General features: G+C 40.6%; 1 protein-coding gene across 1 annotated transcript; it reads right to left on the bottom strand.

Annotated features, from left to right (window-relative positions):
* Positions 1 to 411: 411 nt before the first annotated feature.
* Positions 412 to 5655, bottom strand: LOC108764680 (uncharacterized). Its single transcript, XM_018513024.1, has one exon. The coding sequence runs from the start codon at positions 5653 to 5655 to the stop codon at positions 412 to 414; it is 5244 nt and encodes a 1747-aa protein (XP_018368526.1).
* Positions 5656 to 16427: the final 10772 nt, after the last annotated feature.

Below are 16427 nucleotides of genomic sequence, written 5' to 3'. Positions count from 1 at the left end.
TACGTGTTCTCAAGTGAGAACCGGTGCCTTGCACGTGTTTTCTCGTAAATGCTTGCTTCTTAGAAATGAGTGGACTGTATCTAAATAACTTGATGCAATGAATTGCTGCGGTATGGAAAAACTTGTATTTCCTTCTTCAAGAGCTAATACAACAACTGCCAGCGCAGGGCTGCTAACTAGACAACTAAAAATAACACCAACGCGACACTCGCGCCGCTCGTTTCCGCTACCAGCGGTATTCCCTAGCAGGGCGGATTACAACTAAAATATGACAATTAGATCATCGCTCTAACATAACCGCGCGCCTTGCTTATCCGCGGATAGCAACAAATTAAATCATAAAATGAAACCAATAACCTATATTCATTATACGTATCTACTTAAAAACTAATCGTCGTCAATGGCCCCGTTTTAGATAGGACCTTCTTCAATAGGCAATACACATAGCTTCGCCGCAGGACGCTTGTATTCTCCATTGACTGTCTTTATCTTAGCCGCTCTGACTACTCCGTCTGCTCCAGGCATGACTTCATATACTCGCCCGAGTACCCATTTTAACGGCGGCAATCCATCTTCGCGGCAAACGACTAATTGCCCGACTTGTATTGTTGGTCCTGTATTAGATGGCCATTTGTTACGTCTTTGAAGGCCCAGTAAATATTCAGCAGACCATCTCTTCCAAAAATGCTGACGTATCCTTTCGATTAATTGCCATCTAGAAAGTCGATTAATCCTAGTGTCCAACAAGTCCGCCTCTGGAAAAGAGGTCAACGCAGCACCTATAAGAAAATGACCTGGTGACAGAAAACCTAAATCATTGGGATCCTCCGATATAGCCGTCAGCGGGCGCGAGTTTAAAATCCCTTCGATCTGCACTACGAGAGTCGAGACCTCTTCGAAGGTCAGACACGCATCTGAAGCTGTCTTATAAAAATGGGCTTTGAACGACTTTACTGAACTTTCCCATAATCCTCCAAAGTGGGGGGCTCGAGCGGGAATAAAGTTCCATTTTATGCCTTCCGAAGCCGCATAGTCCATAATATTGCGTCCCTTCTGCTCCTGTGAAAATACCTCTAGGCACTTCTTTAACTCTTTGTCGGCTCCAACAAAATTCGTGCCATTGTCCGAATATACATTGGTCGGTTTTCCCCGACGCCCAATGAAACGCTTGAACGCGTTAAGAAATGCCTCTGTAGTGAGATCTGAAACAACCTCCAAATGTATAGCCTTGACGGCCATGCAAACGAACACAGCAACATATCCCTTAACTCGCTTGGACCCTCTTCCCCTTCTCTCTCGTATGTGAATGGGGCCACAAAAATCAACCCCTACATTAACAAAGGGCCTAGAAACTGAGACTCTGTCGCGCGGCAAGTCTCCCATAATTTGTGTCGAGTGACGTGGTCTATATCTGAAACATTTAACGCATTTATAGATTAATCTCTTAATTGTACCGCGAGCCCTAATTGGCCAGTATGACTGCCGAACTGCAGCCAACGTTGCTTGAGCCCCGGCATGAAAATGTCTAATGTGCTCGTGCATAATTATCAATTCAGTGATTCTAGAACGCTGGGGTAGTACTAATTGGTGTTTGGCATCGTACTGCAAATCCGCATGTCGCAGTCTACCCCCCACTCGTAGCAAGTCGTCCTTATCTAGCAATGGGTTAAGATATTTTAAGCAACTACTATTCGCAATCGCCCTACCTTTTCTTAACGCTTCTATCTCCGAATGAAAAGCCGAATTTTGCTCCATTTTAATTAAACATAATTTCGCCTGAGCTAATTCTTCTGCTGATAATGGCTTATCTGTTTTTTCCCTTTTTTTTCTGCAAAAATTCGCAAACCGTAGACACGTTGCCGTAACTCGAATGAGCCTTTGTAAGGTTGAAAATCTATTCATGAAGCTATCGTCCGGCGCAATCTTCGATGTTAATGCTACTATCGATTCTGAATCTTGTTCTACTGGATCCCCTAACGTATCCTTCTCTTGCCGCCATGGTCTGACTTGAGCCATATCTTTCAGCCATGTAGGACCTTCCCACCATAGCTGAGCGTTGCACAATTCCCTCGGAGCTGTACCTCGGGATACTAAATCCGCGGGATTTTCTTTACTACCAACGTGGTTCCAATCTGCTGCCGCTGTAGATTCTTGAATTTCTCCTACTCTGTGCGCAACGAAGACCGGTAACCTTTTATTCGTGCATTTGATCCACTGTAAAACGATAGATGAGTCTGACCAATAATATGTCTTGGACAATTTGATGACTAACGCGTCTCTGACTTTATTAACTAATTGAACTAACAGCTGAGCTCCGCATAACTCGAGTCTGGGTATCGACACCGTTTTGATCGGGGCTACCCTGCTCTTGGCGCACAACAACTGGACTTGAGCCGAACCATCTTGATTGAGAGTCTTCAAATAGATGCATGCTCCATACGCCCTTTCGCTGGCGTCGCAAAATCCATGCAATTGAACCTCTGAGCACGATCCCTCGGCAACGACTCGACGTGGCACGCAGAATTCATCCAGACATTGCATGTCCTCAGTAAACTTTGACCATTTAGCAAATATATCCGCTGGTAGCGATTCGTCCCATTCCAGCTGGAGCCTCCACAGTTCCTGAATTAATATTTTTGCTGTTATTATTGCAGGCGCCAATAACCCGAGCGGATCAAATATTTGCGCTATGCTAGCCAACATTATCCTCTTCGTGCAGCCCGCAGTACAGGCTACTTTAATGGAATATTGAAATGCGTCCTTGCGATGATTCCATTTGACACCCAAAGTTTTTGTAGTGCCATCCTTATCAAGCTCCATAATTGCGTTGTCTATCCTTTCACCCGGCACGTCTCGCAATAATTCTTCGTCATTCGAAGCCCACTTTCTGAGCACGAATCCACCTTTCAGGAGCAACGCTGCCACCTGATCACGGATCATTTTTGCTTCTCCGATGGAATCCGCGCCAGATATGAGGTCGTCCATGTAGAAATCTCTTCGTGCTACTGCTGCGCCCACGGGCCACTGCTTTTCCTCCAAATTAGCTAACTGCTGGATGCTTTTCGTAGCTAGGAACGATGCTGGTGCAGTTCCGTACGTTAACGTTAGCAACTCGTACTTCTTAATAGCTTTCTCTGGGTTGTCCCTCCATATTATACGCTGCAAAGAAGTTTGCTCTGGATGCACGAATATCTGCCTGTACATCTTGCTTATGTCAGACGTCACTACGTACTTAAAACTCCTAAATCTTAGCAATATAGCGAATAGATCCTGCTGTACAACCGGCCCCACCATCAATGCGTCGTTCAATGAAACACCACTGGATGACTTGCTTGACGCGTCGAACACTACCCTCAATCTTGTAGTAGTGCTTGATTCCTTTAATACGCAATGGTGCGCTAGATAATATTGCGGCTGAACATCTGCCTCCTCGGTTTGTACTTCTCGCATGTGCCCTAATTGCAAATATTCTTGCATAAACTCTACATAAGCCTGCTTTAACTGGGGCTGCTTGCTGAATTTCTTCTCCAAATTGTTGAACCGCCTGAGAGCTGATTCCTGAGAATCCCCAATCTTTTGAAGCTGCTCTTCCTTTACTGGGAGCCGCACGATGAAACGGCCTTCCTTGTTGCGCTGATAAGTACGCTCAAAATGCTTCTCGCATATACGTTCCTCCGGAGAGCGAGTACTTTGCCTCCCCTGATGCTCGATCTGCCAAAAACGGGCTAGGTTCGCGTTCAACTCTTCGTAAACTGCTAAATTACAAACAACACCCTTATCTCTGGGATCCTCGGATGTCAGGCTTCCCGAAGCTATCCAGCCTAGCAAAGTCTTTTGCCATGTCGGCTGCGTTCTTGAAATCTTGATTCTGCCTACGCACATTAAGTCGAAAAATATTTCCGCACCCAGGAGCAAGTCCACTACCGAAGATTTATAAAACTCAGGATCGGCCAATAAGATCCCTTCCGGAACTTGCAGCTCGTTCATGCTAATCCGACTACCGGGTATCGCTTGCGTAATACGTTCTATCACCAAGCAGTCGAGGACCGTGGAGAATTTGTTCACTCTTGATTGTAAGGTTATTCTAACCCTCTTGTTAGCTTGTGTGGACATTGCTCCTAAACCAGAAATCGGAACGTTCGTCGAAACTGGCTTAACAGCCAATCGCTTAACGCAGCTGCTGGTAATGAAACAGGATTGCGAGCCGCTATCCAATAGAACTCTGCATGTTATACTCCTGCCATTATTATCCGCTATGTTTACTAATGCCGTTGCGAGTAAGATTTGATTTTCTTGCTTCACAGCTTTGTGACTTAAACCGATAGCCACTACCTTTTCCTGTTCGGTTGTAACCTCCTTCGCCATGGCCTCCGAAGTTGCTTCCGAGGATGATTCCATGTGAAGTAATGTGTTGTGCCGCTTATTGCACCTGCGACACGCTCCTCCGCTACAGTTCTTAGCTATGTGTGAGGCAACCTTGAGGCAGTTTAGACACAGCTTGCGTGTTCTTGCTTCTTTGAATCGATCATTGACGCTCATCTGCAAATATTCCGGACACTTGTATATTGGGTGCCCTTCCTTTCGGCAGTATGTACATTTACTGCTTATCGTAGCCGGGGCCGCGATAATGCCCTTGGCTTGGTGGCCCTTTCCTAGATTCTGTCCAGGCGTTCCGCTCTGCGTTGTACGTGCTGACGCCTCCAAGGCCTTGCAGTGTTGCGCCAAAAAATCCGTTAGCTGCTTGAGAGTAGGGGCCTCTCCTTGTTTCACGGTGATTTCCCAAGCTCGATTTGTCTTTGGATCCAGGCGGCTGCTTATTAGATATACCATAAGATCGTCCCAACTATCGATGGGCCTGTTTAATGCCTTTAGCGCGCGCAAATGCTTCAGGAAACAATCCAATAGGCGTCGCAATGACAAATGATTCTCTTTCGCGACTGCTTGAATCTCGAACATAGCCTTGATATGTTTCTGAATTATGGCTCCCGAATCGTCGTACCTATCTAACAGCATCTCCCAGGCTTCCGTGTAATTCTCGTCAGATATCTCGAGGGAACCAATAATATCACGCGCTTCACCTCGCAGAGCTGAAACTAAATATTGCATTTTCTGTGCCTTAGGCAACGCCGCGTTCTGGTCAATCATGCTGCGAAACATGTTGCGGAACGGCATCCACTCCTCAAAAGTTCCTGCGAAGGTGGGCAAATTCACACGCGGCAGCTTTAAATGATCGCTATTGCTACCCCCCAGCGTGGCTGGTGTGCCCTCTCTTTCACGACGCGAATTTTGATTTAAATTAACGATCGAACCTAAACCTAACCTAGCTTCGATTAATGCTTCGAGCCCGGACGCGATAGCAAAATATTTCTCTTCAAAAGCCCGCCGTTCTTCATCGTGACTGTCCGTATTATCTGAGGTTATCTCTATTTCTTCAATAGCCGATTGAACATCGTTAAACGCGTCCCATGTCTCGTTAACTTTATGTAGTCTCTGACGAAGCTCGACCGGAGAGGCGCTTTGCACGCCTGACGTCTCTAGATATGTGGCTACTCTAGTACATTGACGCTTGATTTGTGCTCTTTTCGATTTTAACGATTTTAATGCAGCGGCATTCGACGCCTGCTCGTTGCTGCCGCTTCCGTCTGAATCCGGCATCTCGTACGATACTGTTTAACCTATTCTTATAATGAGAAGTCGCGTTACGCTATTGCGAACCAACACTGACTACTGCCTAACGATCGATTATCGATGGCCGCGATCGAACTATAGCGTCGATATCTCCTATCTTCTTCGCGAGTCGCGGCACTAACCAATATGGCGCCGCTTTTCCTTTTGACCACGAGGCCTGATACTATGAATGCTTACACAAACGGGTGTAACGATTATACTCACTGGACATGCGGAACCGCTTACCTTACGGGTATCTAAATACGATGCCAAACGCCTCACAGCGTCTTTTTAATCCCAGACACCCGCCTCGATTGTTAGCCCAGCGATCCCTTTGTCTATCGAATGCTTCGTTTCGTCGTTCTCCGAGCTGACTTATCCGGCTCGAAGGACCAATGTTACGTGTTCTCAAGTGAGAACCGGTGCCTTGCACGTGTTTTCTCGTAAATGCTTGCTTCTTAGAAATGAGTGGACTGTATCTAAATAACTTGATGCAATGAATTGCTGCGGTATGGAAAAACTTGTATTTCCTTCTTCAAGAGCTAATACAACAACTGCCAGCGCAGGGCTGCTAACTAGACAACTAAAAATAACACCAACGCGACACTCGCGCCGCTCGTTTCCGCTACCAGCGGTATTCCCTAGCAGGGCGGATTACAACTAAAATATGACAATTAGATCATCGCTCTAACAGTTACATTGACGATCAAACATATCGAAGATTACTTACAACTGATGGTGTTATACCCTGTTATACCTAGAGCTTACGGTTTGATTAAAATTCATAAAGACGGTAACCCATTGAGAGTGATTGTTTCTTCTATCAATAGTCCTTTATATTTTCTTTCTCTTTTTCTACATAACATTATTAACGACAGCATACCAAAGACTTTTAGCCACATTAAAGACAGTTTCCATTTAGTTGAGAAATTAAATGGTAAAAGGTTTGATTCTCAATATGTTTTGGCTTCGTTGGATGTAGTGTCCCTTTTTACTAATATTCCTGTTGATCTAGCATTGAATAGCATTGACAGGAGATGGGAATACATCTCAGCGAAGACTAACATTTCAAAAAATGAATTTACCATTGCAGTTAAATTTATTTTAGATTCTACCTTTTTTGCTTTTAACAATAAAACTTACAAACAGGTTTTTGGTACTCCAATGGGTTCACCTTTATCGCCGATAATCGCTGACATAGTATTGCAAGATCTAGAAGAAATAGCTATCAATAGATTAACAGTAGAGCCTTTGTTTTATTTCAGATATGTAGATGATATTATTCTCGCGCTTCCATCTGATATTATAATTGATACACTTAATACTTTTAATTCTCTACATACGAGACTACAATTTACCTTGGAGGTTGGATCGGGAGGCAGATTGAGTTTTCTAGACACAACACTTATTATATATAATAATAGAATTATTTTCGATATATATCATAAAAACATTTTTTCTGGTAGGTTTCTTAATTTTTACTCTAATCATCCTCTTTGTCATAAGAAAGACAATCATCAGTTCCATAAAATTTTCTTATTATCACACCCATGGTTCCAAGAAAAAAATTTAATAGAAGCTATTCATATTTTCCTGGACAATTGTTATCCTTTATCTTTCATTTTTTCTACAATTGAACAAAGACTAAAATTTCATATCCACAACAAACATATTACACATAATTTACAAGTAAAAGATAAATATTTCACTATTCCTTACGTTAAGTCTATTTCAGAGAACTTTCTTCCGATTTCTAGCATGTTCCATTGTAAATTAGCTTTTACCATCCCTAACACTTTAAAAGGTCTTATCAGGAAGGGAAAACATAAGTTGGAATTTTTATCCAATCAAAATGTTGTATGTAAGATCTCGTGTGATGACTGTGAAGCGAGTTATGTTGGTCAGACAAAGAGAAGAGTACAAGGTGAACATAAATCTGACATTAGGAAGAATACAGGTTCTCCCACTGTCATAACTGATCATTGCGTCAATTTTGACCATAACTTTAGATGGAACGATGTGAGAATTTTAGATTGTGAATCTTCGTATAGTAAGAGATTGGTGTCTGAAATGATTCACATCAAAAGACAAAAACAGGGTCTAAATAAAATGAATGATACAGAATCATTACTCGAGTCTTATTCGCAAATTATACAATCTCTTTCTCCTTCTTAACTGCTTTCCTTCTTACTTCCCTTCTTCCCAATTTCTTTTCCCTCTACTTTATTTCTCTCTCTCTTATTTACTCCTTCCTTCGGCATTTACACTTCAACCTGCTTACCAAAGATTGTCTTACTCACATTGTCTCTGAACACACTAGAGAGATGACCATTTCACTCTCATCGCATTGTCTGATAATTTGATATATTTATATTATATTGGCATATGTTCTATAAGGTATATATCAAATGTTATTTTAACTGTTACACAATTTATTTTGATATATTTTAGTTTGTAATTACAATAGACAATTTTATTTTATACTGACATATGATCTGTAATGTATTTTTCATTATTTATTTTAATTGTTACAAATTGTTATTTTCTATTAATTTTCTTTGTTATTCACACATTAATTTATTATTTATTAATTAAGTTTATATTTCTAAGAATTCTAGATTACTCATTTAATGTTATATATTTTTTTTTCTTTTTGTATTTGGTATTTATTTTTTTTTCTTGCTTTATGCACTTTTAATATTATATTTTTTAAATAATAATTTTATATACGTTTTAACAGATACAATTTCGTTCTAATCCGCATACTATGTCCAGAAGTTCACATTTTTACTGACTACAACCATTGTACAAGCTTCATGTTACACTGAGTGTTTTTTTTATTACATTAATACTATGAGTCTTACAAGTTTTGCGATTGAGAGTGAATTATAATTTTTATATTCTAATTTTTTAAATATTTTCACCGTTTTACTTTTATATTATAACATTGATAGTGATCCAACAGGGATCGAAACGTCTGTTTTTGCTTTGTTTATGTTTTATTGTTTATTGCCGGCAAATTAAAGTTTATATTATAACGAAATGACATGTTTATGTTCTGTGACTTCTTAATAATTTCAATTTTATAACGATTAAATTTTAGGCTCGTAGCCCTTTTTCGTTCCGTTCTTTTTTAAATTAATATTTTATTTTAATTCATTTCATTAAAAAAGAGAAAATAATCAAGGGCTAATGAGAGTGAAATCGCTGTAGACGTTTGCGATGAATTACGAATTTATTCCATATTACTCTGTTCAGACGTTTCGGCCTTCCTTCGAGCCATCTTCAATGTATCCGAACTATACAGTCATATTAATTTTCATAGCTAGACTAGAGAGTGACCACTCGTTCCATCTTCTTCAAATCGTGACACAAGATTGATAAAGCTAGTGGCAAACGATCACAGATGTATTCTGTGTGTGACGAAAAAATAATTATTACCACAATGTGTCAAAAAAATTTTTTGTAAATTACCAGTGAATCACTCACCCGCATAGCCATGTACAAATAATCCAAATTAACAACAAATGCCGCAAAATCAACAACCGTCAACAATAAGTAAAATTTTCTCAGTGTGTCATTATTAAATAAATTTTAAATCAAATTATATCGAGAAACGTGGTATGTCATGTTAACACACTAATGGTCGACAAGCGAATAAGTCATAACCGAAAAGCGTTTGAATACAAGCATGAAACATACGTAAGTCAACCTTCACGAAATTACATATTGAACAAGTCAAAAAACACAACATGTAGATTCACACCAAGCATAGACTACAAAAGATAAAGGCAGATAACATACTAATGCCAATATTCAATTTAGATTATTAAGAATCGATATGTATGCATGATGTAAAAATTCCGTGTCGGATTGTGAATTCAAACCATTTTTCTGTAATTGTATGTGAACCATTTCGGCAATTCGTCGTTTGTATAAAAGTCGTTCATTATCCATAATTTCCACATTGTCCCAATCAAAATCATGGTTAAAATTCAATCTATGCTCAGTGATAACTGAATGATTGCTATTAGTTTTTCGGATGTCATTTCGGTGTTCTGTGATTCTCGTCTTCACTGTTCTTTTTGTCTGCCCGACGTATGATGCGTCGCAATCATTGTAGTTAATCTTATACACTACATTTCTTTTTGCCAAATTAGGCACTGGATCTTTATGTGTTTTTATAAAACAATTGAGTTTATTAAGACTGAAGAACGCAAGATTGACGTTAAAATCCTTAATTATATCTCTAAATTTTTCCGGAACCTTCGTCACATAAGGAAACGAGAACCACATCTTTCTTGTGTCATCTGTACAAAATTCGTTCTCAGTATTTTGTTTCAACGTTTTCCCATGTAATAAAGATTTAAGACGTTCACTTATTACATTAAATATAAAATCCATCGGATAGTCATTGTTTAAAAGTGTTTCTATAACAATAATTAAATTCTTTTTGTGATATTTAGGAACTGATAATAAGAAAGCTCTATCAACCATTCCCATAACCACGCCCTTCTTCTGTGAAAGAGGATGTTCTGACAAAAAATTTAAGTATCTACCGGAAAATGTTGGCTTATGATACCAATCAAACTCCAATCGCCCATTGCTTTTAATAATGGTAATGTCCAAGAAATTCAGTTCACTACCACCTATCTCCATCGTAAACTGTAACCTAGGGTGGAACGAGTTAAATATATTTAAAATTTCTGAGGTCTTTTCACAAGGGATACCCATGGCGATATCGTCCACATATCGGACATAGAACGGGATATGAAAACCTAGAGTATCTAAAGCTTTCCTTTCCAGGTCTTGTAGAACAATGTCAGCGATCACTGGAGACAGAGGTGAACCCATAGGCATTCCAAATTTTTGTCTGTAAATGACCCCATCAAAAGAGAAGAAAGCCGAGTTAAACACGAATCTTAGAGCGACATTAAATTCTTCTTTAGTTATGTTCGTAATATTTGAAATCAGAGGCCATCTATGAGAAATGCTGTCCAGAGCTAATTCAAGCGGTATATTGGTGAAAAGAGAAACCACGTCAAGTGAGATCAAAATAAAATCACTGTCAAACTTAGTTTCTCTTAGAACGCTGGTCAAATGAAAACTATTTTTTATGTGACTGGAAGAATTGCTGCTCACCTTGTAAATTATTTTGTGTAAAAAAGATGCCAAAGGGTAGAGTGGACTCTCCATCGCTGAGAAAATAATTCTAAGGGGTGTACCTGGTTTATGGATTTTAGGAATCATTTCATTAATTAAATTTCATTTTAATTTCAATTTATTATTATTATTATTATTTATTGTATATATATATATATAGTATACACAAATAGTGTAAGGCATCAGCAATACCGCTGCTACTATGCTCCCTAGTAAACTATTCGACTAAAGTAGAAATACAGAGGTACAGAAATATATAATTGATTACAGACACCATACAAATATTCATATAATTAATGAAAAATAATTTCGAATGTGTAAATATGTGAACCATACATGGAGAAATACAGAGCGCAAAATACAGCAAAATTTACAAGAGAAATAATACGAGAGAAATAATAGTCTTACAAAGTCGATATAAATTTTGCAGCAGCTGAACGAAACGAATGTAGCGAGGGGGATGAACGGATAAAAGAGGGTAACACATTATAGAATTTTGTGGAAGTATAAGAAAAAGCAGCCTTAAATTTGGATGTACGATGCCTGGGAAAGGATAAGGAATCATAACAACGAGTGACAGGAGTATTTTCAGCATGGAGAGCAGAATTTAAATTCAAAAGACTGCGGAGATATCGAGGAATGCCTGAGCGCAAAAGACGAAACACAAGACAGCACAAGTGGAGGACAAAACGTTGATGAACTTTTAGCCAGCCGGAACGCAAAAAACTAGGGGATATATGATCGTATTTACGAACGTTGTACGAGAAACGAAGGCATGAATTCTGCATACGCTGAATACGGGTAAGGAGTTTATGAGACAGAGCCGGAATGTATATCACATCAGCGTAGTCAAATAAGGAGATTACAAGCATTTGGGATACAAGGAGCTTCTGTGAAGTTGAGAGGATATGCCGGAAAGGGTACAATAGACGAAGACGTAAGAAGGCTGCTCGACACTTCACCAGAACATGCTCGCCAAAAGACCAGGAGGAGTCAAAATGCACTCCAAGTATTTTAATGGATGAAGAGCGAAAAATTTGCGATTGGTTGAGGAAAATGTTAAAAGAGGAGAGGTGGGATAGTAAGTAGGGTGATCCTGCCACAATCAACGAGGACTTAGAGGAGTTAAGATGAAGTGCATTTGAGGAGGCTCATTCAGCAATCAAGCAGAGATCCTGATTTATGTCGGTTACAGCGGTAGAATTAGTTAGTTGGAAAGAATATAGAAGAACAACATCATCAGCATATATGAACAATTCAGATTTAAGCAGGACAGAGGCGAGGTCAGCTGTGAAAAGAGTGAAAAGCAGAGGACCAAGAATGGCAACTTGTGGAACACCAGATGGAATCTTACGATAGCGGGAGAAGGAAGGAGAAGGATTATAAAGAAGGACACATTGAGAGCGATTTGTAAGGAAAGAGCATAGAAAGGATAATGAGCAGCTAGAGAGACCAACAGCGGAAAGTTTTAGAAGAAACAACTCATGATTGTCAAATGCCCTTGAAAAATCGAGGGCGATAATAGACGTTAATTTTCCCGAATCAAAACTACTCAACACCGTATTTGACAAGTGTAGTAACTCAGTAGTGGTGCTGTGAGAATTGCGAAAACCGGACTGACAATCGGGAATTGCATTGGATTTCCTGAGGAAATCATTTAGCTGGTTAAAACATACACGTTCCAGTAACTTAGACAAAAAAGGAGGGATAGATATAGGACGAAAGGAGGAGGGGGAAGAGGGGTTATTGATTTTAGGGATAGGAATCACCACTGATTTCTTCCAGGCTGTGGGGAAAGTATTAGAGGACAAAGAATAATTAAGTACATGTAGTAAAGGAGCAAGACATTGTGGAAGACATAGAAGGAGCATGTGACCAGATATGTCGTAGGGACCAGCGGAAGTAAGTTTTATATGCTTTAGGATATTATAGAGACAAGTACCAGTAATAGGAGTGAAAGAAAAGGAATCAGAATTGACAGGATCTGTAGGAGAAGTGAGTAGAGGGGATGAAGGGGAACTGGAGAGGGGGCTAGGAAGAGAGACTATAAAATGATTGTTAAGGAAAGATGGATTAAGTAGGTGGTTCGGGATTGATGGGGAAGCCGAGGCGATTGCACCAAGAAGAGAGAGACTGCGCCAAAAATGCCGAGGGGAATTGGAGGAAAGGGGTAAGGAGATGAATGCCTTTTTTTCCCGACGAACAGCCGCAGCAGTGGCATTACGAATATCTTTATATAGGGTCCAGTCGGCACTGGATCGAGTACTCCGAAATCTATTAAGCGCTCGAGATTTAAGAGCGATCAATTTTCTCACTGCAACGTTTATCAACGGGGCGGGAGGTCTAAATGAGCGACCGCAAGAAATCAGCACAAAGCGATCGAAAACAGTAAGCAACGCAGACTCGAAAAAAGAGACTATCGCGTCGACGCAAGTAAAGTTAAAGATAGACGACCAATCGATTCTGGCAAGTTCAGCCTCAATATCACCGGGCGAAATAGATTTTAAATTGCGATATAAAAAGACTCGCGATCGACGCAACGGCCTCCGCAAGCGCAGCACAGCACAAACCGCACAGTGATCACTGATGGAGAACGCATCGCATGTACAAGACTTCACGATATCAACGCCAGATGACACAAGAATAAGATCAATTAGCGATTCCGAGGAACACGTTATGCGAGTCGGCGAGTCAACGACCTACCTCAGCGAGAAGAGACATTAATGATCTCATCTGTTTAGTGCCTATATCTGTTTGCGAGAGCATGTTTATGTTAAAATCCCCCATACAGACAATAAAATCGGAGCAACACGCGACTTCAGACAGGCATGCCTCAATGTGACCAAGATCTGATAGGGGCGAGCGGGGAGGGCGATAGACACAGGCAACCGCTATTTTTTTACGATTAATATGTAATATAATTCCAACTGTATCAACATGAGATCCTGCAGGATGCGAGATGGAGTACACCTGGAAAGAGAGTGAGTCACTGATAAGAAGGGCCACTCCACCCCCCCTACTCGCCGTAGGCCTATCATACCGCACAATAGAGTACCCCGGAACAGAGATATCAGTCGAATTTACCTCACTACGAAGTCACGTCTCACTGACAGCAAGCACGTCCGGCCGCCAAACAGCAATAAAATCTGATTTGCGTAAGATGTGGAATGAATGATCTGGCGTTAATATGTGCCACGCGTAAAAAACCGAAACCGGCCCCGACGCCGGTACGACGAGAACAAGAAACAGACGCAGAGAAAGAATCAAACGCGAGCGGAGTCAGTCAATCCGAGCGACCATCCAATGAGAGAGCGGACAGGGAGGGGCCAGGGGAACGAGCCCCAAAACCCACCACACGCAACGTTTCCTCAGGTGACACATAACAAAACGCCCGCGACCCCTCCGAGACACGAAAATATGTCACGCCACGACGCATCCATACGTAGCCAATGCCATGCAGACGGGCAAGCCGACTTACCTCACCGAAAACTCGCCTCTCGGCAGCAGTAGCCCTCTCTCGAAGGGACACGCTATCGCCAGGCCACGACGGACAAATAAGAGAAGCAACGAGTCTGGCTCGTTGACGCCGAGCCCTCTCCAGGAGCTCATTCCTCCTCGCCACAGTGTTTAGTCGGACAAGCGGCCGACCACGAGAGGCGCCCCTCACAGGAATCCGAAATGACGTAACAATCTCTCCAGGCGTAAGCGTCAATCCCAAAAACGAAGCCAAAACGGTCATCAAGGCGGCAGCATCCTCCGAAACCGACTCGGGCAGACCAAAAACTATGATTTCGTGGTCCCTGCGTTCTCCCTCCATCCTCTCAACAGGCCTAACCAAGTCGTCAGACCCTGCCAAAATAACACATGAAGGGACCACCGCCCGGGGGCTAAGGTCCCTCTCAAGACGAGACAAGCGGTCATCCAGCAACTGCTGTCCGTCCCTCAGCGCACTCGCGTCAGACGACAGGACATCCAAAGCCGACGACAGGCCATCAACCTTTCTCTCCACACAGACCAGCCGCTGAATGGACGAATCGAGGGCAGCCAACCTGCCGTCCAATGCATCCAGTCCACGCTCAATACGATCGCCAGCCCCAAGTCGAGATTCAAGTCTAGCAATGCGATCGTCCAGTGATGACAAAACCGATGAGAGAGATGCAAGTGCAGCGACCAGGTCAGTCGGCGACACAGCGACTCCAGGAGCCGCCAGGGACGAGTCCACCGAGTCAGACACCAGAGAAGAACGCAATCCGGTAACGGATGGTGAAGCAGGGACTTCAAGAGACCCCACCATTCTCGGAGGAGAAGCTGCAACTCCCGATAAAGAGTCAGTGCAATCAGAAAAATGACAATTATTATCAGATCCGCAAAATGTGCAGAGGCGCGTTGCACGCGGCAAAAATCGCTTGCATTTAAAACACACCGGCGGACTCATATTTAACGCTTGTACAAATGAATATTTAAATACAATGGTATATTTAGTCCTTGTGTTAAATACTTATTAAATTGCCAATAACACAAGGAAAAATTAAAGGTGACTAAAAAACATTCACAAAGCAAACAAGAGGCAGAAGTACATTATAACTATACTATCATTAAAATGAAAAGTCTAGCCATGTTCAAAAATGTAAGCAGATCTTCAAAAATGTAAACCTTTAACAATTGAAATAATTATGTAACAATATATATTATTATAAAAAGTAACTGATATATTATTCAAAGTCTCAGTTCAAAGTGAACATACATAAAGCGTATTCTCAAAAATGTAAACCTTTAAAAATTAAACTTTTATCTGATAATATATTGTTTCACAAAATACATATATTACCATGACAAGTAACTGATGTGTTATCAAAGGTGCCAGTTTAAATAAAGCGTATTCTCAAAAATGTAAACCATTAAAAATTTAAGTGATTATTTGATAATACATTACCATGACAAGTAACTGATATATTATTAAAGGTGCCAGTTCAAAGTGAACATACATATAGAGTGTATCCTGAAAAATGTAAACCTTTAAAAATTTAAATGATTATCTAATGATATATTACCATGATAAGTAACTGATATGTTATTTAAGATACCAGTTCAAAGTTAACACTTTCAAAAATTCAAATGATTATCTGATAATATATTACCTTGACAAGTAACTGATATATTAATAAAGATGCCAGTTCAAAGTGAACATACATAAATAAAGTGAATATTATCTAAATTTATACAATATATTATCATGAAAAGTAACTCATATGTTATTGAAGGTACGATTTCTAAACGAACATACATACCTACAAGTAAAACAGACTATAATTTCATTCTAGAAAATAAGTGCGATATGTAATTCTTAGTGCACAAGATATAAAAGTCGTTTATTGAGATTTGACTTAAAATTTATACTAGCCCGTACAATGAAAAATAATTGCTTGTAATTCCAGAGTACCAATTTGTTAATGAACTCGGAAAAAGAACATGGCGGCCTGCTTTCAAAAAACTTTGATGGGCTTCTCGGTGTCCACTTCGAAATAATGTCGAAGCTTTTACAGAGTTCCCGTAAGGAATAATACAAATATAGTAAACCAAGATTTTGTAATTAGACC

The sequence above is a fragment of the Trachymyrmex cornetzi genome, unplaced genomic scaffold (genome assembly GCF_001594075.2).
Source record: "Trachymyrmex cornetzi isolate Tcor2-1 unplaced genomic scaffold, Tcor1.1 scaffold1148, whole genome shotgun sequence".
NCBI lineage: Eukaryota > Metazoa > Arthropoda > Insecta > Hymenoptera > Formicidae > Trachymyrmex > Trachymyrmex cornetzi.
This window is presented reverse-complemented; position numbering and strand designations above follow the sequence as displayed.

What these genes read in the sequence shown, in the direction of transcription:
- LOC108764680 (XM_018513024.1), bottom strand. Translation starts at nt 5,655, where the DNA reads ATGCCGGATTCAGACGGAAGCGGCAGCAACGAGCAGGCGTCGAATGCC.